This window comes from Acomys russatus, chromosome 21 (genome assembly GCF_903995435.1).
Source record: "Acomys russatus chromosome 21, mAcoRus1.1, whole genome shotgun sequence".
NCBI lineage: Eukaryota > Metazoa > Chordata > Mammalia > Rodentia > Muridae > Acomys > Acomys russatus.
Genome location: NC_067157.1, coordinates 17,115,275 through 17,141,580, shown reverse-complemented (window position 1 = coordinate 17,141,580; position 26,306 = coordinate 17,115,275). Strand labels below are relative to the sequence as shown.

General features: G+C 44.9%; 1 protein-coding gene across 1 annotated transcript in view; it reads right to left on the bottom strand.

The window, feature by feature from the left end:
* Dcbld1 (discoidin, CUB and LCCL domain containing 1) overlaps nt 1–26,306 on the bottom strand; it is a 73,025-nt gene that overhangs the window by 28,788 nt on the left and 17,931 nt on the right. Inside the window, exon 2 of the mRNA XM_051164071.1 lies at nt 16,995–17,207. Within this exon, the coding sequence (XP_051020028.1) occupies nt 16,995–17,207 (213 nt within the window). The remainder of the gene's footprint in view (nt 1–16,994; nt 17,208–26,306) is intronic.

Here is a 26,306-nt window from a genome sequence, read left to right as displayed (position 1 = left end):
CAGAACTCAGGTCCTTATGCTTGTAGGAGGCATACTGCCAATTGCCAACTGAACCATTTTCCCAGCCCCCACTTCCCTCCTTAGAAGCCCTCATCACATATTAATACTTCCCTGAGGTAATATTGGCAGGTTACTTAAAATATCTTATACACTAAGAGCTATATAAGTGCTTCTTTAATAAAAAAATGCATGTCTTCTCTTTAGCCTGTGTCCACAGGGCGAGACAATCTTGTGTTTGCCTCGTTTGAAGGAGAGTGTTTTCTGTCCTTCAACTATTGCTTGCATTGACATGCTCTTCTGTTTACAACTTGTAAAAGCCAAAACCAAATAAAAAAGACACATAAAAAACATCTTTAAAATTTATTCACTTTGAAATATTATGGAAAAGAAGTAAACTATGACAAAGTAAGAAAACAACTATAGAATGGTGCTTGCTTCTGACTGCTACCCCAGCACTTGGGAAAAGGAGGCAGGAGGATTTGGAATTCAATTGTATTTGGGATACAAGCCAGGGGCATGTCTCAGAAACCCAAGGGCGGGAGATGTAGGTGACTCAGTGTAAAAATGCTTGCTGGGCATGCCCAAGGCAGTTGCCTGGTGTGATGGTTAATAAGGATCTAGAATGCTGAGCCTCAGGACACACCTGTGAGGGATTTATCTTGATTAGGCTGAGATGAAGATGCATCACGCCCTGGCCTTGGGTCCTGAACCAAATAGAAGGCTTCCGGAGCATGAGTCCCACAATGCTCTGCTTCCTGACACCAGCTATCTCAAGCTCCTGCTGCCAGGATTTCCATGTCATGAACAGTGGGGCCAAAACAAACCTTTCTCCCTTAAGTTGCTTTTGTCAGTGCCTTTTTTTTTTTTTTTTTTTTAAATCAGAGTAAAAGAAACTAATAGACCTAGTATGCACAAATGTTATGGGTAATTGGGAGTTTTACAAATTTTAATATTGTATATAAATATTAAAGACAGGCAATTTAACCTATTCTTACATAACTGTCCTTGTTAGGGTTTTGCTGCCAGGATAAAACAATGACCAAAAGCAAACTTGGGGAGGAGAAAACTTATTTTAGCTCAGAAGTTAAGAGTCCATTATCAAGCAGAATCTGAGGTGGATCATGGGACAACACTTCTCGCTGGCTTATCCCCCATAGCTTGTTAAGCCTGCTTTCTTATACACCCCAGTCCCCTTGCCTAGAGGTGGCACCGCAGCCCATAGTAGGTTGGGCACTCCCCGATCAATTACTAATAAAGGAAACTGGCCACAGGCGCATCTGGTAGGCAGTTCCCTAATTGCCAGTCTCTCTTCCCAGGTGACTTTAGATTTGTCAAGTTGACAAAAATTGACCAGCACAATAGTAGGATCTAATAGGCATCTCTGTATATTAAAGCCAGTCATGGACCATGCTTGACTTCCCAGTTTGTTTTACATGTTTGAAAAGCATTTGCCAAAAAAAAAAAAAAAAGAAAGAAAGAAAGAAAGAAAAGCATTTGCCCTTTGCGGTGAGGTTAGAATATTGGTGTATAAGCCGAAGAGTAAAAATGAAGTAAAGTAGAGCAGTTAGGAAGTTAGGATCTATTTTTCCCTTTCTCTCTTTAATTTACATATTCACTTGGTAGGATCTTTTTCTACCCACTTCTCTGCTTGAGCACTCCTCTCCAAACTGTATTAAATACTGTCTCTGCCTAGGCTCTTATCTCCATGCCTAACTTCCCAGACCGTCCTAATGAGTTCTGATAACAACTCAGTCTATCTAAATTGGTAACCCAGAAGAATTCAACTTCACTTCTTAAAAGTTTACAAAAGAGCTGAAATGCTTGCAAAACTGCCCACCTATTTTCACAAAAAGATAAGAATATGAGTCATCACACAAATTTGTACAATATATGTGATTCCTTAGATTCCAAAATACACACATAAGTAAAGCTCTAATTTGGTTTTCTACTATCAAAGTTATGATAAGCACGCAGACATTTCTAGGAAATGTTCAAAGAAAGCAAAGGCAAACACACTATCCTTTAATGACCCTGATGTCTAACACCAGCCATCTCAAACTTAACAGCATGCCACAGTAAGATATAGCATAGTGGGAGTGTGAGCAACCTGTATCAGTGTCACGTAGACCGGCTTTCTTGATTTCCTTAGTAACTACAGCGTGAGTGAGGCTTACTTTGGGATGGGGATGGGGATGGGGATGGGGATGGAGCTCTGACTGCAGTGCAGCCTGTTGGGCAAGCCACCCAAATTATCACCTGAGGCCTGACAGCTGCGGATTCCTTTCCGCAGACCAGAAGCTGTATAAACTGACAACATGACTGCTCTGAGGTATGGTTAAGGGGAAGGTTTTTACTGTAGGTATGAGAGAGAGAAAACAGCCAGAGGTGTCTGGAAGAGTCCAGAGCAGAGAGAGAGTAGTAGATCGAACATGGCCAACAGCCTGGACTTGCCATGACGGGGGAGCAGGGAGGGATGAAGAGTGCACCAAGAGCAGAAGACAAAAAGGAGGGGGCATAGCCCGGAGAGCAGCGTGATAAGAAGTGAGAGCTGGGGAGAGAGACGCCCATGAGCTGGAGGGAGGTTAAGGTGCGGGAGGTGAGAAGAGCAGAGAGACCCAGGAGGCCAGCACGGACTCTGCAGTATTTATGATACTGAGGGAGCCTGGAGGCCAGCACGGGCTTTGCTGTGCTAACAGGGACCTCTGAGAGCCATTTGTGTCTTCTGCTGGTGAAGGAGGAAATGGCTCAGTCGGTGGAGAGGAATCAGCTTCACAAGCTCCTGAGAGCTGGCTTTTATCTGCCAGAATTTGAGAAAGATAGGAGTTTCCTTTGGACCAGCAGAAGCTAATAACTCTTTTCCTAGAGTTAAAGGGGAAGAAGTATCCAATGGAAACCACTAAGAGACAGACGCTGACTGTCCAAGCAAAGTTCTCAGCTTTCAGCCAGCCTCCATGGACTTAGATAAGAACCCGCCCCCTCCACAGTGTGTTACTAACGAGAATTGAACCCAAGGCCCTGAGTGGGCCAGGCAAGTGCTCTACCACCGGGCTATACCCCAAGTCCTCCTTTCACTTTTTATTTGAAGACTAGGATATTAGCTTGTTTAGACTGGCCATGAACTTACTAGGTAGCCCTTTGATTATCCTGCCTGAGCCTGTGAGTGGCCAGGATGACAAGCTTGGTGGGACAGCATCTTCTATTATGAAAACGTTTCTCAGTCCATATCTGTTCAATAGAATCATGTGCTACATACCAGAACTCTGGTCAGTGATGGGCCATGTTTCTTTACTGTGGCCTCATAAACTCAAGATTACGAAGGCAAAGAATTCACGCTTTCGGCAATGCTGATAAATACAAATGTCCATGTTGAGCTGGTCAGGGTGGCTCATGCCTGTGATCTCAGCACTGAAATGTTAAGGCAGAAAAATGCCCTGAGCTTGAGGCCAACCTGAGTTACATAGTGAATTCCAAACCAGCCTGGGCAAGACCCTGTCTCAAAACAAACAAGCAAACAAAAAGAAAAAAAAAATGAACTTCCTATCCTGGCTATGGAATAGACAGACACCTAATACATAGTTATGGACAGTGCATAACAATTGATAGTAGGTGATTGTTATGCATTCATGTACTTACTACATCTACTTTTCTGTGTGTGTGTGTGTGTGTGTGTGTGTGTGTGTGTGTGTGTGTGAGAGAGAGAGAGAGAGAGAGAGAGAGAGAGAGAGAGAGAGAGAGAGAGATTCTTTAGCTATGTAGCCAAGGGTGACCTTGAAATCCTGATTCTCCAGCCTCCCTCCTATGATGGACTAAAATTCTTACCTAAAATCTTTTCTCTGTTAAAAACAAACACCCAGGCCAGGCATGGTGGACCAGATCAATGTGAGTTCAAGGCCAGCCTAGTCTACAAAGCAAGTCCAGGACAGCCACAACTAACACAGAGAAACCCTGTCTCAAAAACAACAACAACAACAACAACAACAAAAACAAAACCCAAAAAAAAACAAACACCCGGGGCTGGTGAGATGGCTTAGCTTAGCAGTTAAGAGCAATGGTAGCTTTTTCAAAGGACCCTCGTTCAGTTCCCAGCACCCACATGGCAGTTCACACCTGTCTGCGACTCCAGTTCCAGGGCTTGTGATACCTTCTCACAGACATACATGTAGGCAAAATGCCAATGAACATTAAAAAACAAAAACAGTCATTAATCCCAGTACTTGGGAGGCAGAGGCAGGCAGATCTCTGTGAGTTCAAAACCAGCCTGGTCTACAAAGTGAGTTCAGGACAGCCAAGGCTACAGAAAGAAACCCTGTCTCAAAAAATCAAACCAAACAACCAAACAAAAAACTGCAAAGAAGCCATGCTGAAGCCAGGCATGGTGGCATAAGTGCCTGCAATCCCAGGACTCTGACGATCGCAGGATGATAGGAAGTTCAAGGCTATCCTCACCTACTAGAACGCTATAAGTGAGACCCTATCTCAGAAAATAAAACAAAATGGAAGCCATATAGAGTGACTGACTCATACCTTTGGCTTATGTAAGTACATTCAAAATCAGTCATGGTGACACACACCTTTAATCCCAAGCACTCAGGAGGCAGGGGCAGGTGTATCTCTTGAGTTTGAGGCCAGCCTGGTCTATAAGAGTTCCAGGATAACCAGGGCTACACAGAGAAATCCTGTCTTGAAAAAACCAACCAACCAAACAAACAAACAAAAAAGGTAATTCAATGTTCACATAACAAAACTGCCCAATGAAGTATTTCTCGATGGAAGAAAGAAATTGCTACATCCATTTTCAATATAAAGTATTCTTAAAGTTCATCAGAGTCAGAGAAGCAGGAAGCACTAGGTGGCCATCAGCTCTTGTCACCTCCTTGTCTCCGAATTCTGATTAGGAAAGTTACAGTCTGCTCCATGACTGATCCCATGGACAGAAAAGAGGGCAGCACCAACCCTAGAATATTCATTAAATAAGATTTTGTTGTTGGGTTTTTTGTTTTGGTTTGTTTGGGTTTTTTTTTTTTTTTTTTTTAGGTTTCTCTGTAGTCCTGGCTGTCCTAACCTCACTTAGTAGACCAGGCTAGCCTTGAACTCACAGAGATCCACCTACCTCTGCCTCCTGGGTGCTGGGAATAAAGGCCTGCGCCACCATGCCCCAGCTGACCAGTAGATAAGGTTTTGCGTCCTGAATCAAGAAGATAAGGAGTTAGGGAAGGGAGAGGCCCATACTCTAAGCGCTTGAAGATAGTAACTCAGAAACAGGGCAGGAATTGTCCTTCAGCAGAGACTTTTATGTGTATGAGTGTTTGACCTGCATGTACGTACACGATTATACACAATATCTGTGCTTGGTGACCTCAGGAGTCAGAAGACAGAGCCACGTGGGGGTGCTGGGAACCAAACCCAGGTATTCTGCGAGAGCAGTCAGTGAGTGAGTGCTCTTAATTGCTGAGCGATCTCTTAGGAACTGCCCACACTTCAGAAGCAGGTGAGGCCCAATCCTGCTGCTGCCTTCAGCAACTCAGTGCCAGCAGCCACATACATTATCAGCAGCCACCAATGTGACATAATTCCACTGCCCACAGGACTCCCTCAGAACACCCTTCATAGCCTCTAGCCATCATTGACCCCTCTACCCCCACCTCTCTCCCACCCCTTGTCCATGCCCTGCCCCCCTAAGTCTCTTGCCTGAATTCTGTTTCCTGGGGTGTGATCTCTGCCTTCCTTGGCCCTCCAATAGCTACAACCCACCCCCACCCCACACCATCTCTCCAGCCCCTCAGTCAGGGACTTTAAAACCACCATCTCATGGCAAATCAACACCGGGACATTTTGAGTATTTTCTGCACTGGGCCGTGTCCCTTTCTGTGGAACAGTACAGCAAACATTTCCCTTCTGCTCATCTCTTGAATTCATCATTATTACAGAAGGAGGGGAGGGCCTTGTTTCTCACAGCAGAGCATGGCGCTGCTGGCACCTCACTTAGTACTTTCCACTTGATTTTAAAGATGGGGTTCTCATATACTTAAACATTTGAAAAAATAAATTTCATTGTCAACTCAAATGAGATCTATATGTCTGTCTGTCTGTCTCTTTCTCTCTCTCTCTCTTTCTCCCTCTCTCCCTTCATTCCCCCCTCCCTCCATCTTATATAAGGTAATTTTGATCATAATAGTTATACTCTGTCACAGACAGTGTTCTTTGACTGGGGAACCTATTTCCACTCAAAGTCAGGTTGAGCCCTGCTCTTCTAAAATTAGGGCACAGACTTTCTAAGGATGCCTACTCTGTGTCGTTGCACTGACACCTGCCGTCTACGTCCTCGTCACCGCCGCTCTCTTTCTGAGTATAGGTCTCATGTAGGCAGCCAGAACTCAAGTAGCTAAGGGCTCCCTTGAACTTCTCACCTTCCTGCTTCCACATTGCCAGTGCAAGGACTAATGTTACAAATGTGCTCTCTCACCCCCCCCCCTTTTTTTTGCTATGACACAGCCCAGGGGGTGCTAAGGAAGGCCTCTACCAACCAAACCCCATTCCCAGCCTGTAACCTCCATTCTTATCCCCTGGGCAGGTTCTATTTTATGCTTCAGGCACACATCTGCATGTGACTGGGACAGGACACTAATTAGATAGGCAGAAAAAAATTAGGGAAGAAATCGTGTTTAGTTCTTGTGGGTAACTGGCAACCCTGAATCAAGGAGAGAGTTATTAGTGATACTAAAGGGTACAGCGTCTCCTCGTAGCATTTGTCACCAGGCATGAAACCAAGTCCTCACAGACCAGGAAAGCAGGAGCAGGTTCCTCAGTGCATCCCCTGTCTGGAGTTACATCAGCAGCTGAAAGGAAACCCTTTGTTTCCATGCATGAATAAAACCGAGCTGTGCTATCTACCAACTGCCTGCTGCAGGCCAGGCCTGGAGTCCTCTATGCTTTGGCAATCTGACCATCTGTGCAACAGCTCACAGCTCTTCTCAACAGACTGCCCCATCCTTGTATCTCAAGGCACTGAGAATGCAGCTAGAAATGGTCCCAGGTCACTTCTGGTGGGCATGTGGTTTTGATCCCTGAGCTGAATAGCTAAGCTACTATCTTATGGGAGAAAGGGTCCCCTGCATAACATTAAGAATGCTACCTCCTTCTTCCTGGTGTATAGTCAGTGTCAGTGGGGGAAAAAACAAAAACAAAATACAGGCACCAAATGAGAACCTACCTCTTTCGAGTTCGAAGTTTGTCATAAATTAAAAAGAACAACAAAAAAGCCTCCTCAAACCCCTTATTAGCCATATGGAGCCCTGTCTGAACTACATGCATAATTTTCAGGACAGATAAGAACATGCCTGGTGGGGCTCAGTGGCCTTCCCTGGGAACACCACTGGCAGGCAGGGCTAGCATGGCACACTACCAGGTGCCAGGAAAGTGGTACCCAGCATGGTCCAGATTTGGGCTAAAGGGCATGCTGATAAAACAATCACCAGAAATGCTGAAGCTGCAGTGGGGTTTCTGTCCAGTTCTCATTTTGTTTTTCAATGCAGTCAAATGGCAGGGTTCACCCAGGCTTGCTAATTGCAGCAAGGTCTTTGTACAAGAATTATAGCATTTTCAGGGCCATTTTCTTTGAAAAGAAGAATTAGCATTAAAAAGGGACACCCTTGGATTGTGCCATTAAAACCACAGTCACGTAACAATGTAAGTGGTATCCCTGGCGAAATTTTGAGCTCTGGTTCTCAGACAAAAATCAGTTAACACATGACAAAAGAGCCAGACAGATTCCTAAACAAAGGTGCAGCTTTCCTTGGAGTTCAGGGACACAAGAGTGAAGAGGTGCCTCCTGGGAAGAGCACAGCACCCTACCAGGCCATCCTTTACAAAGAGTGCCAACTGAAATCAGCTTTTCCCCCTGGACTCTAGTTATGTTAATGAAACACCATAGGGTACATTTAGGCAAATCCAGCCTTTTAGATGCTAGAACTCCTTTCAGGGTTCTGTATTTTTAACTTTCAAAAGGTTAAGAATTTTACCATTTAGTCCTTGTGTCAGAGAGGAGAACTGTTGTTAAACAGTGGCTTCTGGGTTTGTCTCTTCTCTCTTTGGAATTAAAAAAAAAAAAATCACGAATCATAATGACAAGATGCTATTGCAGTATGCTAAATATCCACCATTCTTAAAGCTTAGAAATCTTATAGAGTAAAATAACAAACAAAAAACGTATGTCCTACTTTTTCCATTTATTTATTTTTCTTTTCTTTTCTTTTTTTTTTATTGTAGTCAATACATTAACAGTTAGTGTCACTGTCCTTGTAAGTCACTGACAATAGTTAAAAATATATGTTGGGGGTGGAGATACAGGAAAAGTAGGCCAACCTTTGAACTTCCTGATTTCCCTATGGCTCAAAGCAAAGAGCAAAACAGGAATCCTCTAACTGAGCACAGTTTCCTTCCACCATGGGCCACCCTGGCTCTCACTGCACTCTTACCCAGGAAGTTCTGTGACTGATCTCTCCCAACCTCAGTTTGGTCCCAGGATGTCTCGGGGGAGAGACCCGATGAATTGCCCATTTTCCTCCAGCAAGAGACACTCAAGGGTCAGAAGCCAGCGGTGGGACACACAAGCAGGGAGCCCAGGTGGCCTTCATCACACCGATGCTTGATTAAGCGCACACTTGATCAAATGCCCACTTGAATTCCAAGTGCTAAGTGAGCCTCAGCTCCCTATGCGCAGTGGCTACTAACAGAACCAGTGTTATTCAGACGAACACGCGGGTACTGAGCCCTGTGCATCACAGCCGGGTGCTAGGTCACACGCACCTCCAATCCTGTCCCGCGGATTTCCACACAATAAGTGAATGGAAAAGCAAGCTTCTCTTTCAATGAGGATATCTGCAGGCGGTAAACTCCATATGTGGTTCCGGCTTTGGTGTGAATACCGCAGCATTCAAATTTCTCTTTTGCGCATTAGAAGGAATAGGAAAATGAAGGGAAGCACAACTATCAACAAGTATAGCCAGGTGTGGTGGCACACGCCTTTAATCCCAGCACTTGGGAGGTAGAGGCAGGTGGATCACTGTGAGTTCCAGGACAGCCAGGGGTACACAGAGAAACCCTGTCTCGAAAAACCAAAAACCAAAACAAACCAATATAAAGGGCACAAAGCTACGTGAAGTGATTGAGTGCAGAGTGCTTGGGTTGCGAAATGGGATTCTATCAGTTTGACGATTATCTTGCTTATAGCAGAAAGGATAGTCTTGCATTGGGCAGGCAATTTCAGGAAGGAGAGACTGTGGGAGACAGGCAGCCAGCCTCCTACAACTGCAATAATTTCCTCATTCCCAAACACGTCACTCTGCCCCTATACAGGGTCGCAACCAGCTTTTGACCCTGGAAGACCCCTCAGTTTCCTGAAGCCTCCTCCATGCCACCTCGTCCCTGTGTGTGCTAATCTTGCTAGCAATATCTTATCTGTTGAAGGTCAGACTCTGATCTCCTTCTGCCTTGTCTTTTTACGCTGCCTCAGAAATCTACCGTGGTGCATTTAGGGAAAAACCATAGGTAGTTATGGGGATGGGGGTGGGGTTTGGAGATAAGGCTACCTAGAAGACTAGAGAGTAAGAAGCCTGCACCCCACAAGAACAAGTTCCTGCAGATGGTAAAACACAATGTTTGGTTGATTTTTAGTTTTTGAGACAGAGTTTCTCTGTATAGACCTCCCTGGCTATCCTGGAATTTACTCTAAAGACTAGGCTTAGCCTTGAACTCAGAGATCCCCTGTGTCTGCCTCCCAAATGTTGGGATTAAAGGTGTGTGCCACCATGCCCTACACAGAACACAATAATTTTTAAAATAAGAAAATATTATGACAATATTTAACAAGATAACCTCTTTCTTTGAGACAGGGTTTCTCTGTGTAGTCTTGGCTATCCTGGACTCGCTTTTGTAGACCAGGGTAACCTCAAACTTACAGCAATCTGCCTGCCTCTGCTAAGTACTACAAGGGATTACAGGCGGGCACCAACATGCCCAGCTACTTAACAAGATAATCTTTAAAGGCCCAGAAAACAGTGGAGATGGCAAGGAGACAAGGAGAGTCAGGAGGTTTTCCAAGAAGAAATATACAGGTTGATTATCCCTTATCTTAAGTGCCTGGGGCCAAGTGTGCCAAAAGCTGGGAAGGCTTCTCCGTCCTGGTATTTGTATATACTCACTTTGTAGACTAGGCTGGCCTCAAACTCACAGCGATCCATCCGCTTGTTCCTGCCTCCCAAGTGCTGGGATTACAGGCGTGTGTCAGAGTCCTACTGTTTTGTAAGCATAAATAAATGCAGATACGCTGTTTTTCTGACGCTGTCTTCTGAAAAGGCAGCACCTTCCATCTGAGACTTGGCATCATCTCATACCACTGTTCTAGTTGGATAACAACAAAGCCAGTACTGGGGGGGAATCCAGAATCAATACAGTATTAAGTAGAAAAAAAAGTCCTGTTGGAGCAGACATGGGGGGTGGGGGCAAAGAGAGGCAGTGCTGGCATTTTAGTTCACATTTTGGAAGCATATGAACCCACAGATTCTGATGTTGAAAAGCACTATAAAGATGCCCCTTAATGACTACACTCTACTGACTTATTTTCTATTCCCTTGCTTTTCTTTCTTTCTTTTCTTTTGGTTTTGTTTTGTTTTTGTTTTGAAACAGGGTTTCTCTATGTAGCCTTGGCCATCCAGGACTTGCTTTGTAGACCAGGCTGGCCTCAAACTCACAGTGATCCACCTGCCTCTTCCTCCAGAGTGCTGGGATTAAAGGCGTGTGCCACCACGCCTGGCTCTCACTTGCTTTTCAAGACAGAGTTTTGTAGTTCAAACTGGCCTCAAGCTCCCTCTGTAGTTAAGGATGACTTTGAACTCTGATCCTCCTGCCTCCACTTCCCAAGTCCCAGGATTAAGAGCACATAATCACTTCAGAAAGTAACACCACGCCAGACACAGTGGTTCTTGAATGTAATCAAAGCACTAGAGAGCCTGAGGCAGGAGGATTGCTAATGAATACAAAACCAGCGTGGGCTACACAATAAGTTCCAGACTAGCTTGAGATACAGGGAGACTCTGTCTCAAGACAGACAGACAGACGGTGACCATATTATGCTGGTTAAAAATGCAGTAACACAAGGGACATGATGAAAGCAATCTAAACACACAGACACCGTACAAAATAGCTGGGTAGCACTAGCTAAACTACACAAAAGACAAATACAGACTGCGGAACTACCCTTGATTATAGGAGATCAAGGAGCCACGGCAGCTCAAAGCTAAATGCCAATCCTGAACTGCATTCTAGCTTTGAAAGGGGACATTATCCACCATTCTTTCCTTCCTCCTTCTTCAGACAGGGTCTCGCTATATAATTCTGGCTGGCCTGGACGTGGCAGTGAAGACCAGGTGGGCTAAACTCCCGGAGCTCTGCCTCATCTCCAGTGCGGTCCTCAGGCTCTGATGGCACAGTTGACCTGCTGAGCCATCATCTCTCCGTCCTGTCCCATTGTGTCAGGGAACAAGAAGCTCCCAAACTGTAGAGTTTATGGTTTGGATTTTAGGTTGGGAGGCTCACTCTCCCTCTATGTTTCAAAGTAAATGTATTCATTCTCAGAACTGGCTCTGCTGCCTGAATTGAGTACAAGAATTAAACATGTGTGGTAACATGTCTGGCCCGCCCTCATGTAGTGATCAACTGTTGCAACAATTTTTTTCCTTTTCACTACTTCAAAGCTATTTTGCATGGTAACGGTTAGTTTAACACAGCCACACATATAAAAATACTGTCCTGATTTGGTGTTTTGTCAACTTGACACAAACCACATTTATCTGAGAAGGAACGACAATTGATAAAATGTCACCATAAAACTGACTTGTAGGAGTTGGCAGTGGTGGCACGCGCCTTTTATCTCAACAGTTTGGAGGCAGAGGCAGGTGGATCTCTATGAGTTCAAGGCCAGCCTGGTCTACAGAGTGAGTTCCAGGACAGCCTATCCTATCACAACAAACAAACAAACAAACAAACAAACAAGCTGACTTGTAGAAAAGTCCTCAGGGGCATTTTCTTAATTAGTAGCTGATGCAGACTAGAGCCATCCATGAGCAGATGGTCCTGTCATGTGTAAGAAGGCAGGCTGAGCAAGCCATTTTCTTGCTGTGAATATGGAGAGTGGAGCCGGAGTAGTGGCCCAGGGCCTCTGGAGCCCACAGGACAGTGAATGGGTCGCAAGCATCAAGCACTTTCCTTTTCATACTTGCTGGATTTGGTTTTCCTTGGATTTCTGACTGTGATCTGGTTCACTCTTGAAATAACAATGTATTCATCTGTTTGTTTTGTTTGTTTGTTTTCTAAAAGCCCACAGTTGAGATTTTTTTGGAATTTTTAAAATTAATTTATTCATATTACATCTCAACGGTTATCCCATCCCTTGTATCCTCCCATTCCTCCCTCCCTCCCATTTTCGCCTTACTCCCCTCCCCTATGACTGTGACTAAGGGGGACTTCCTCCCCCTGTATATGCTCATAGGGTATCAAGTCTCTACTTGGTAGCCTGCTGTCCTTCCTCTGAGTGCCACCAGGTCTCCCCCTCCAGGGGACGTGGTCAAATATGGGGCACCAGAGTTCATGTGAAAGTCATATCACACTCTCCACTCAACTGTGGAGAATGTCCTGTTTGACGTTTTATTTTGTGTACTGGTGTTTTGTCTGCATGTATGTCTGCTAACCATGTGCACACCTGGTGCCTGAGGAGGCCAGAAGAGGTGATCAGACCCCCCTAGAGCTGGAGTTATAGATTGTTGTGAACCACCATGTAGGTTCTGGAAATTGAACTCAGGTCTTCTGGAAGAAAAATCCAGTGCTCTTAACCACTGAGCCATATCTACAGCACCAGACTTTGGATATTTTAGAGTCTTTGAACTTTTAAAGAGACTTTGAATATTTAAAAAAGACTCACCTTTTAAAGTATTTAAAATCTTTAAAGACTGTAGGACTTTTAGACATTGGAATGTTTTATATTATAATAATAATGTTATATTACTGTAACATCTTGCGAGGAGGTGGGGTGAGGAAGGAAAGGTTGTAATTAAATAATGATATGTTTGTAAGTCAGGTGAGAGGAGGACAACAGCTGTCCTGGTTAGGTTTTTTTTTTTTTTTTTTTTTTTTTCTCCACCTTGACAAAAGCTACAATTATCTGAGAAGAGAAAACCACAGGTGAGAAAGTGCCTCCATAAGACTGGCCTGTGGGGATTTTCCTTGATTAATGATTGATGTGGGAGGCCCCAACCCGTTGTGGCTGGTACCACCCTGGGCATGTGGTCCTGGGCTGTATAAAATCGCAGGCTGAGCAGACCACGGAGAGCAAGCATTCCTTCGCAGCCTCTCTGCTTCAATCCGGGCCTCCAGGTTCCTGCCCTGGCTTCCCTGAGGGAGGGAGCCTGTGTCCTGACAGTTGTCAGCTGAAATAAATCCTTTCCTCCCCAACCTGCTTTTCGTCATGGTGTTTTATGACAGCAAGACAAACCCAAACTAAGAGAAGAGCCTTCTAATTAGTGAGTCAACTGGATGGAGGATCAACCATCCTCTTCACACAGGACGATCACTACCCCAGCTACTCTGCATAGGCCTTTTAACACCAACAATCTCCAGTTCCTGTGAGACGGAGCAGTATATCACTCACACTTACTGACAGCACACCTTGTTGCAAAGAACATGGGTTTCTCTGTCTCTCTCTCTCTCTGTCTGCGCTCGTGTGTGTGCGCGCGCACACGTGTGTGTGTGTGTGTGCGCGCGCGCGTGTGTGTGTGTGTGCACGCGTGTGTTGCATTCCTGAGTGTAGGGGATGTGGTGGGGTAGAGTGGAAGCCAGAGGTTGACATTGAGATGTCTTTCCTTTATCGCGTTCCCCTCTAGGAGACAGGGATTGAACCTGAAGTTCACTGGGTTATACTGGGAGCCTATCAAGCTCCCCTGGGCCCACCTGGCTCTGCCATGCTGGATTACCGGCCCTCACCTCCAATGCCATTATCTTTCACATGGAGTCTGGGGATGCAGACTCAGGTCTCCACGCTGGTGCAGCAATTACTTCACCCACCGAGCCACCTTCCCAACCCCCTAAAGAACATTTAAAATGTCCAAAGTATAGGATTCAAGCAATGAACCATCAAAGGTTAACCACCCACTAATAAAACCTGAACAGCCTGAGCATATTCACAACAGCTGACGTGAGAGCATCCCAGGAATGTGGGCTCTTGGCATAGCTTGCCCACACTCCTGCCAGAAAATGTTACTCTTTTCAAAACATTGACCCTACATTCAAAATAACTACTTTGAGTCTTAATGTCCCTTACCGGTGGGTTTTAACAATGAATTAGTTAATGAAAAGTACTGAGCTGTTTGAACTAAAGAACTCAGCTGTTTTAGTCACACATGAGACCGCTAGAGTTGACACCTTTCAGAACAGCAGGAGTCATTCCAGGACATGCGATCCCTCCCTCCTCACGTCAGTGGGCATTTTCTAAGACAGCTATGGGTCCATGGGACCCTATAGCCACACAGCTGCAGAAGCCCCAAATGGGGCAACCGGGCACAGAACTGGTCCCTGCATAAGCCCAGGTTACAGGAGGACAAAGTACTTCCACCTTCTCCTGCATCCCTTGGGGAAGTTCAACCGGACCCAGGGCCTATTTTAACTAAGTTAAAGCACATTCCTGGGCAGTGGTTTTCATCAAAGGAAATCTTTAAAGCAGCCACAAAAGAAGAACTCTGACCATCATTAAACATGTCGTCTTAACACCACTAACTAAATTACTACTTTTTCCTTGTGTTTATACAAAATTGCTGCACAGCATAATAATAGGCTGACCCAGCTCAGAAGACAGGGTTCGTCCGGCACGAGGCAGCCTTGCACTAGCCTTGTGCTCCTGGTTCTCCTGCCTCCACCCCCGTGTGCTGGGTTACAGATCCCTCTGCCCTGTCCCCATGCCTCATCCAGCGGCCTTGTTTACATAATGGGAAGAAGAGCAATAGAGATCTGTATCGTGAAGCTACGAACCCACAGGAACGAAGTCTTCCCTCAGCCCTTAATGATCTGGTTGTGTAGCCCAGATCATGCTGCCAAATCTCTTTGGAAATCCATTTACGTAGACTAAGAAATTAATAGGAGTTACCCAAGGATGCATGTGGGCATTATAGAAAATATGTGTAAGGGCCGCCTGTGCCCAACATACACTGAATATGCTCATTTTTATGAACACAAACCCTGTCTGTAAAAGACAAACACAACTTTATAAAGAAAAACTTTAAAGAATAATAATTATCTTCTATCACCATTAACAAACCACAATTCAATACCCATTTCCCAGTAAAGAACCCACTTCTTAAAAAATTCAAAAAAAAAAAAAAAAAACAAAAAAACGAAAAACAAAAAAACAATCCCCCCACAAAAACCCAGGTTGTTTTGAGGTTAAACCCAATAAATGCACTTATTTGCCAAGTTTTAAAATAAAATTAAAAATTAAAAAACCTAGGGCTGGAGATGTAGTTGGTAGAGTGCTTACCCAGCATGCATGAAGACCTGGGTTTTTTTCCATAGCACCTAATAACCTGGGCATGGTGGTTCATGCCTATAATCCTAGTGCTCCATAGCCATAGAAATGGATGGGTTATCCGCAGCTACAGTAAGTTCAAGACCAGCCTGGACTATAGAAGGCCCAGTCTCAGGAAAAAGTCAAGAATCTAAAACTGTAGATGACAAGATTTGTTCAAGATTTCTGTCTTTGGTTTCCAGTTGCCTAACTCTAAGATGTCTCCTGGGGCTCAGGATAAAAAGGTCACCATGACGGTGACTGAATAGCTGCTTTCCTGTAACTGTGATTAAAATGTGCTGACAGCCACGTAAAATGAGCAAGGGTTTCTTTTTTTTTTTCCTTTTCTTTTTTTTTTTTTTTTTTTTTGGCTTTTTGAGACAGGGTTTCTCTGTATAGCCTTGGCTGTCGTAAATATTCTTTGTAGACCAGGCTGGCCTCAAACTCACAGTGATCCGCCTGCCTCTGCCTCCTGAGTGCTGGGATTAAAGGCGTGTGCCACCACACCCCAGGGAGCAAGGGTTCCATCTGACTCACAGCTCAAGGGAAGGCTGGTGGCAGGCGCCTGAGGTAGCTGGTCACATTGTACCCACAGTCTGGGAGCAGACAGTGGTAAATGTGTGCTTTCCCCCCCTCCTCTCTCTCCCTTCCCTCTCTCCAGTGTGTAATTTGGATGAATCTTCCCACCTTAAGAAGTTTTCATGCCCAAATTGGTCACCAAGGTGATTCTATATCCTGTCAAGGATGACTATCTCAGGCATACCCAGAGGGCCACAGCACATGAAACCCAACTTCAAAGGTGATCAAGGAAAACTCCCCTTATGCTGGTGCTCCTTCTGAAAACCAACTTCAGTCTTAGCTGAGACTTCCACTCCCTCACTTCGTCATGTCTCCGCGCAGATGTTTCCATACTGAAAGGGCCCACCAACCTCCCCATTGGTATTATCATGAAACAGGCTCTTCCCTGCTGTACGACTCCTTCTTTTTCTTTCTCACCACCTGTCATGTTGTAAGCACAGTTTCTTTTCCCCAGGGACAATCTCCATGAGAGGAATTTTGTTTGTTCACAGAATATAACCCAGTTTGTGACAGAACGTCTGCATTACAGCCACTGCTCAGTAAGTACCGGCCAAATAAATGAATGTGTATGCTTTAGGCAAATGCCACCCTTCGATTCACTTTCCATTGAGAGACACACTCAAACCACATGGGACAGAAATATTTCAGCGTACAAAGCAAGCGCGTCTGTGTTATCCTGCATGCAAGTTACCCTGAGAGCTTATACTCAGCAAGGTTCTCCTCCCCCTTTGCCAGGCTCTGCTGCTAACCAAGGCCTGGCTTGCCTTCCTCCCACCTCAATCCTTCTGCTCGGCCACACCCCCTTCCTTACCATACTGATCTGTTGCGCTGGTGAAGAGAAGGTAGTCCGAAGCGCAGGTCTTGGACTCAATGTTCAAATCCCCCAGCCTCAGAACAAGTTTCTTCCCCTTCGGAACTGTGATGATCTTCTCGCACACGGTGTGATTGGGGTAAGTCCCTGGATAATTCTTAGATGTCATTGTGCCACTGTCCTGAGACGTCACTATGTGCCCACAGCCATCACCTGGTAAAGAAGAAAGAACACAAGATGTCAGTGTAACCGGCTCCTACCAAGGTCGAGCCTCTTTGGCACTCTCCAAGCTGATTGCTTTTTTCCTTCTTTCTTTTTGTTTTTCCTGGGAGAAGGAAGGGCTAAACACCTAAGACTGAACACGAATCACACACTGCATCTCGCTTCAAGTTGTCTAGTCTTTGGCCCCCCAGTCTGTCTACTGAGCTCGGTGGGTCTCGTGCGCTGAGTTAGAATGCAGACCTTAGGAAACACATCATCTGTTTTTCTGGTTGTCTATCTGCCCATCTAAACTTGTTCAAAAGACCCCCGCCTTTTGTCACACCTTTGTCAATCCACTCAAAAGCAATGGATAATAATTTATACCATATTTTTTGGGCCATAAGATGTGCTTTTCCCCCCAAAAGTGTGAGGAGGGAATTAGGTGAGCCTTACGGTCCAATTGCTGTTTTTATTGTTTTTCTTGTTTTACTGATCTACAAACTGGGTGCATCTTATGGTCAGGTGCATCTTATAGTCCAAAAAAATACAGTAACTCACTTCAAAGTGGTGTTGCTGAGTGAAATAGCACACACAAGATGATGCTGTTGATACAACTTATATTAATAGGTGCAAGCCTCTTAGCTGAACGACCATTCCATATTTATGTCTCAATTACTATGTCAGTCACAGATCCAGAGATCTCTCAATAGACTCAGGCTATCAGAAAATGTCATGGTTTTACTGCGAGGAGTGCTCTAGACACGTTAGTCATAGTATTAACTACTGGGGATCACACAAACCCAGCAAGGGCTGCTTCTCAAAACCTAAGTCCCTCGTCTGATAACTGTAATTCTAGGTGATACATGTTGTATCAAGAAGCCTAAACACAGTGCTGAAGGAGCATGAGGGGAAAAGGCAAGAGAATGCATTTCCACGAATTTTATAAATAACTTGCTAAAATGAGTGTAAAAACAAACCACCACATACAATGACTATATAATACAAATATAAATGCATACAGCTAAAGTGCTCAGCTACCAAGAAGCAGCCTGGCTGACCATCTGAATGCTCCAGGTTTCCATTCTGTGCAATTCTTCTCTAACTAAGAGAAGAAAGAGAAAAATGTTTAAAGGGGCCTGGCACAGTGGCGCACACCTCTAATCTCAGCACTGGGGAGAGAGAGCTAGGCAGATCGCTGTGAGCTTGTCTAAAAAAGTGAGTCCAGGACCGACAAGGCTACACAGAGAAACCCTGTCTTGAAAAACAAAACAAAAACAAACAAACAACAAACAAAAAAACCCAAAACCTAGTGGTGCTCGTAGTTTAGCACCCTAGAGGCAGAGACAAGAGATCAGGAGTTCAAGGCCAACCTGAGCTATGCAAGAATACCCTGTCACAAACAAGGCCAAACACAACTAAATATAAAATAAGGGGCAGGCAGGTTATGGCTCATACCTATAATCCCCGCAGAGGCAGGAAGGTAATGCAAATCCAAGGTCAGCCTGGCCTGTCTCAGGGCAACCAGGGCTACATAGGGTCCTAGCTAAAATTAAGTAATTAAAAAAATAAAACAAGGATATGAAACAACCTCAACATAGGAGTCCTGTCTAAAATTAAGTAATTAAAAAAAAAACAATTATATGAACCAACCTCAACTGTTTATTATATTCAAAATTCTCATCTTTGCAAGAGTGGGGGCTCTCAGGATGAAAATCTGATTCACAAAGGAAGCATGGATCCATTCCAAAGCTAAGTAAGGCTTACAGGAAGCCACATACAGGAAGCCACACTCTTGCATCTGGATGTGGGCTGCCTGTAGGATTTTCTGTGGCAAGCGCTTGTTATCAGCTTATTCGTATTGTCAGCAAATTCATTCATTGTCCTTCTACCATTCTGATGACTTTACATGACTGAGTATGCTGGAATATGCTGGAAGGGGAAAATGAAAAAACTGCCAGAGAGAGATATTGGTGACATTATCACATGCTAAATGACATACACACACACACACACACACACACACACACACACACACACACACACACACACAGAAAGACAGAAGTCCCACAGCTTCACTCTGGCCCTCATAGCCAGATTCTCTTACTGAGAGTCACAGCAGAGAAGAAGGCAAAGCTATTTAAAAATCTAACAGTTTAGCCAGGCACAAGGTAAAATAATAATAGTTAGGAGGATGGGGGTGGAGAATGGGAAGCCAGCATGAGCTACAGAGTAACACTTTGTCCCCCCCCCCCCAAAAAAAAGCAGGTGAAACTTCAGTGGATCCCACTTTAAAAATCCAACCTTATGGCCAGGCGGTGGTGGCACACACCTTTAATCCCAGCAATCAGAAGGCAGAGGCAGGCGGATCTTTGTGAGTTCGAGGCCAGCCTGGTCTACAAAGGCTACACAGAGAAACCCTGTCTCAAAAACAAACAAACAAATACAACCTTATAAAAATCAAAACAAAACAGAAACTCATTGTGGGGGCTGCAGAGGTGGTTCAGTGACTCAGATGGCTGCGTGCTCCTGCAGAGGACCTGAGTTCAGTTCCCAACACCCATATTAGTTTACAACTACCTGTAACCCAAGCTCAGGGATCAGGCACCCTCTTTTGAGTCTGAGGGCGTTTGCACTCATACATACACACACACACACACACACACACACACACACACACACACACACATAAATTAAATGAATCTTTCAAAAAAGACAACTGTTAGAGTAGATCAAGAAATTATTAACTAATAATTATCAACTAATTAGCATGCTGGTGAAGTTACATAATGGGCTACGGATGTGGCACAGTTGGTACAGTGCTTGCCCCTGATTCCATCTTCGCACCCTAAAGTCACGGGTCGGGGCGCACACTTGTCATTCTAGCACTTGGGAGGTGGAAATAAGAGGATCGGAAACCTCAGGTCATTCTCACACAAAGTAAATCCATAGTCATCACAGGCTACATGAAACCCTGTCAAAAACAACAGGAAGACTAAATAAAAGGAAGAAAAAGTGCCATTTATACAGATCCCTACTGATTTATGTAGGGCTGAACTGACACGCAGTCTGAGATTTGCCTTAAAATAACTTACTACAAACGGGAGGGGCTGGGTGCTGAGAAGGTGGTTGTGACTTGTTGGGAAGCACGCACAGAGCTGAGAGAACCTAAAAGAGATCCAAGTGGCTGGGGTGGAGCTTGGTGGTACAGGGCTTGTCTGGAGGCCCTGAGCTCGGGCTCCACCACAGTTTAACAGAAAATGTAATAAAGTTGATGTCTGAGGAAACGAACAAAATCAACGCTTCACGATGAAATTTCACAGAAGTGTTGGAGTTGATCCCCCAAGCAGAGAGGGCCAACGCAAGGCTTGAGTATATGGTGACAGACTGAACTGCCACCTGCCTAACTTCAAAGGAGTAGAGGACACGCAGGGAAGGAGAATTGCTCCAGGGAATCTGTCTGCTTTTCAAAACATCTATCTTTTCCTTCCTTTGAACTGGAATTTAATTGCCAAAGCGCAAGATGACCAAACCAGCATCTTCCCCTTCCCAAGACGAAAGGTGCCTCTCCACTCCTCAGCACTTATCTCATGGTACGCCCTTCGCTAGGGGCCTACACTCCGGCTACTGCTCAGAGCAGCAGATGGGCTGGGAAAATGACCAATCAGTTCCTCCAAACAATTAGCAATAACAAAACTGAAGCCTGGCATCATGGTGCACACCTGTAATCCCAGCACACGGGAAGACAGAGGCACTGCATAGCTGTGAGTTCCAGGCCAGCCAGGTCTACAAAGGGGGGGGGGGGGGTGGGGGGAAGCAAGCTGAATGGGACTGGGAGTTCAAGGCCAGCCACAACTACACAAGTCTAAGCCAGTCTGGACTTAAAAAAAAAAAAAAAAAGATAGAAAAGAAATATGCTGGTGATAAGGTAAGTGAGAGGTAGCGAGTCAGGAATAGATTTGACCAAGATACATTATATATATATTAAGAAAAAATATCCTTTAAAAAAACTTTTTTGCTCTTTTAGATCACAGCTACAAGATCACAAGATGACCCCAAACAGGCAGACAGACAGAACATAACACAGTAAGGACCTCCCGCAGCTGACTCCATTGACTAAGTGTACCCTGTTTAAGCACAAGGACAAAGCCATTACAAAGTTCGTGGTTGGGACACACAGGACACTGCCCTAAGCAAGTGGCTTTGCTGCTCATGTGCTTCCCACGCTCTGCGCAGGCGTCATTACTTCTAGAGCTGTGCCGTTCGCTGCAAGATGGCCTTCAGGCACCAAGCATCCTACAAGGCTTAGACCTGCTGGGGCTAGCCCACAACTGCCACCAAAGCCCATGGAAAGAGTTCGTTTCTTATGGCTAGAAGAATCATATTCTGGGAAGAAATAAAAAATAAAAAGTTATACTTTATGACAAACAATGGCTTAGTGTAGGTGGCATACACTTTTGGGGGGGGGCATATACTTTTAATATCAGCACAAGAAAGCAGAGGCAGATAAAGGAAAGGTGTGTGAGTGTGAGGCAAGCCTGGTCTACATACAAGTTCCAGCCATCCAGGGCTTATACAGTGAGACCCTATCTCACAATAAAAATAAGTAAATATTATTACGCTTCCTTATTTACTTGTGGAGATGCATGTGGGTATTCGCGTGCCGCAGCACACATGTGGGGATCAGAGGGCAGTTTTAGGAGCCAGTTCTCTCCCCCCACCACATAGGTCTCAGGAATTAAACTTGGGTTGCCAGCCTTTGTGGCAGGCACCTGTACATGCCAGGCTACCCGAATTCATTAGAACTCTCAAAGTGAGCTGTACACAGAAATACTTTCTCTCTGAACACTTAGAAACAATATTCATTAAAAAAAAAAAAAAAAAAAAAAAAAGAGTTAAAAGCCGACAAGATAGCTTGTTGTGTAAGGTGCCTGCCACCAGGATTGAGGACCTGGGTTTGATGGTGGGAGAAAAGAAGCAATTCTCTCAAGTTACCCTCTGGCCTCACAAGCCATCAGTACTCAGGAAGTGGAGGCAGAAGGACCAGGAAGGAGTGCTAGGTCATCCTTGGCTATATAGTGAATTAGAGGGAGACCTTGTCTTAAAACTGTGTGTGTGTGTGTGTGTGTGTGTGTGTGTGTGTGTGTACAATAATAATACGAATGTGTGGTGTAAGTTCCCAAGTGATTTTCATCTTATTTATTATACACTTTCTTAATTTTTGTAGTTACCCTTCTTAAAATAATTTGTGCACAGTATTTTACATTATTGATTGACTGGCAGTACACGCCCATAGCCATGGCATATGTGGTGATGCTGAGGTCAGGGGACAACTGTTGGGAGTTCCCTCCTCCCACCATGTGGGTTCGAAGGATCAAACTCTGAGCCCCATGCTTAGCAGCCTTGACCTGCTGAGCCACCTTGCTGGACCCTTATCTCCTTAATGTGAACACAACTAAATCAGAGAAGTAATAAACAAGGGCCAAATTCAACTACTGCTCTTTGTAACAGTTAAGTCTACTTTTAACATGAAGCATATAGTAATAGGTAGCAATACTGTTCCATAAACCAATAAGCTCGCCTCCCGCCGGGCACAGTAGCACAGCCTTATATCCCAGCACTCAGGAGGCAGAGGCAGGGGGATTGCTGTGAGTTCAAGGCCAGCCTGGTCTACAAAGTGAGTCCAGGACAGCTAAGGCTACATAGAGACAGAGACCCTGTCTCGAAAAACCAAAAATATATAAATAAATAAAGAAACCAATAAGCTCAAATGTCATTAAAATCATGCCACAGCTAGGAAGCTCTTGCTTCAAGGAATTCATTGTCATCAGGGAGATATTAACAAGTAATTTTTTTTTTTTTTTGAGACAGAGTTTCATACATTTTTTAAAAGAATTATTTATTTATTATGTATACAATGTTCTGCTTGCATGTGTACCTGCCTGCCAGAAGAGGGTACCAGATCTCATCATAGATGGTTACGATCCACCATGTGGTTGCTGGGAATAGAACTCAGGACCTCTGGAAGAGCAGCCAGTGCTTTTATCCTCTAAGCCATCTGTCCAGCCAGAGTTTCATACACATCTTCTTAAACTCACCGAGGATGGTCTTGAACTTATCCTCTTGCCCACTGCTGGGATTATAGGTGTGCAACCCTATGCCTGGTTTATGCTGGTTCTGGGATGGAACCCAGCACTCTGTGCACACTAAGTAAGCACTCTGCCAACGGGGCTGCACCCCAGCCTTAACGAGTAACGCTCAAGCATTGTGAGTACAAAGCTATAGATACAAACTTAACATTTACCCCACCTATGGCTGAGAGCAGTGGATATGCCTTTCCACCTTCAACACTGCTTGCTTGGGAAGATGGATGTGAGTTATTTTCTAAATAAACTGAATCCTAGATCCTTGTCTAAGGAACAACCCTTTTATTTAGTCTATTCCAGTTCCTCCTAGTAGGAAAGGAAAACAGTAACTTCCCTAAACAGCTCTTTCCCTTATGTGAGACACATGTTCCCATGCAGAAAAGCAAATTAAGAGATAACCCATGGACTCAGACCTGCAATGCTGAAAAAGAGGAGGTAGGCTTAAGAAGAAGGCTTAGTGGCTGGGGAGACAGCTCAGTCAATAAAGAGCTGGCTGTGCAATCACTAAGACCTGAGTTCAAATCCCTGGCCCCCAACTAACAGCTGGCTATGGTGGCTCTTATCTGCCCACCCAGTGTTGGGTGGAGCCCTAGAGCTTTTTGACACCTCAGTAGTTCTCAACCTTCCCGATGCTGCTGCCCTTTGATACAGTTCCTCATGTTGAGGTGAACCCCAACCCTAAAATGATTTTCATTGCTACTTCATAACTGTAATGTTGCTGCTGTTGTGAGCCATAACGTAAACACCTGTGTTTTCCAATGGTTTTAAATGCCCCTCCCCGACTCCAAAAGGGGTCACAGTCCACAGGTTGAGAAGAGTTGGCTGGAAGGGCCCCAAGTTCAGCGAGAGAACCAGTTTCGAACAATCAGAGGGCTGGTACTGTACACCTTGCCAAAAGTCCATGAACAGGGATGTCACAGGCCTAAGCCTCGGGACAAGGGTAGGAGGGTTGGGGAGTACTCTTACTGTTCTGCTAAATTGACAGCTTGTCAAACTGCTTTCCAAATGCGTGCTGCCCTCAACCTTGGTCAGAGAGGCCTCTTTTTTCAGTGGAGAGTGTCTGAAGTGCTGAGAATAGGTGACTATTGTGTTCCTGATCAGAAGTGGGTCGTCTACATCCCACAAGGCTCAGGAACGTAGGGAAAGAAGGCGAGGAAAGAGTCTAAGAGCTGGACGGTGGAGAGGGGTTCTGCAAAAGGCTGTTTTCTGGACAAGGCATGGCTGTTCCAGTCATGAGCTTACAGCAGCTGTGTGGCCTACACAGGCTCTGTAGATGGAGTTCATCAACATTCCAGTATGGGTACTGGCGGCGCTCGGGAGGCCCGACTCTTGGGTAAGGAGCTACCAGCTGGTGATGGCTGCTGGGGAGAGGGAATCGTTTTTCCTTAGAAGTATAGCCACTGGTAAGAAGCCTATGGCACAGTACATAACCCACACACGTGCTTATGCAAGCTACCCCAGTTACACACACACAGACACACAGACACACAGTGAGAGAGAAAGGAGAGACTCCAAAGAGTAAGAGGGAGACAAGAGAGGGTAATGGGAGTGAATATAATTAAAGTAAATGTATGAAATTGTTAATAAATAAATTAAACAAATACATATCTTTACAAAAGGTGGACAGTGAGGAAGACATGACAAGACCTCTGGTTTCCACATGTACATGCACATATGTGCTCATGCAACATACACTACACATTAAACATAAAAACGTTCTCATGAGTTTATACTTGAAGAAGAATTATTCACACGATGAATAGTAAATACTGCACAAATATTTCTAGACTAATTTTTTTTGTTTTGTTTTTTGTTTATTTGAGACAGAGTTTCTCTGTGTAGCCTTAGGTGTCCTGGACTCCCTTTGTAGACCAGGCTGGCCTCGAACTCACAGCGATCTACCTGCCTCTGCCTCCCATAGTCCTGGGATTAAAGGTGTGTGCCACCACACCTGGCTGTCTAGACTAATTATTTAATCAATCCTGGACTGCAAACAGAAGCCCACTATGACCCATATGGATTTATCACAGCCCAGGTAAGCACAAGTGCACATGTGCACAAACCAGACAACAAACGTCATCGATCCAATTCTTCCATTAGATGTAACCCACTGTCGGGCTCCCGTCTGACTCCACTTGGTGGCACAGTAAAAGCATTACCGGTTTTACCTCCTGAACCTGCATTTCGAGTGAGTTCCCAGCAGTGATTTGGGAAGGAGTGCTCTGAAATGCCATGAGACCGAATCCACCTCTAGAGACACGAGTTCATTATGGCTCCATCTGCGCTTCTCTAATACTCAAGTTCTGACAGGTCTACACACACACACACACACACACACACACACACACACACAGAGTCACCCCATGTGTGGGTGTGAGAAAACTGCCTCCCTTGTCTAAGATCAAATGAGCACTTGATGACTGCAATCTTTTCAACCGCAAAGGCAAGCTTGCAATCACCATCACACTCTTTGTCTGGTGGTGAGGCGGCCGGATTCCCAAGGCATCGCTGATTGTACTGTGAGCCATGCTCTTATAAACGTTACTGTTGTTCAACTGTGCTCAACTATACTCTGTGCACTGCCAGGAGAAATAGAGAAACAAGGCTGACAAGATGGCTTAGAACGGTGGTTTTCAACCTGTGCGTCGTTAATTCGTTTGAGAGGGTGGATGGACCCCCTTTCACAGAGGCCGCCTAAGACCATCCGAAAACACAGACACCCACATTATGATTCATTACAGTAACAAAATCACAGTTATGAAGTAACAACGAAAACCATTTTATGGCTGGGGGTCCCCACCACATGAGGAACCGTATTAAAGGGCCGCAGCATTAGGAAGGCTGAGAGCAACGGGCTTAGCAATTTCAGGCGCTTGAGACACATGCCCGGGATAAATATGGAAGGACAAGACTCGACAAAGCTGCCCTCTGATAGCCACATACCTGTGAATGTCAGGTCACACCCCTC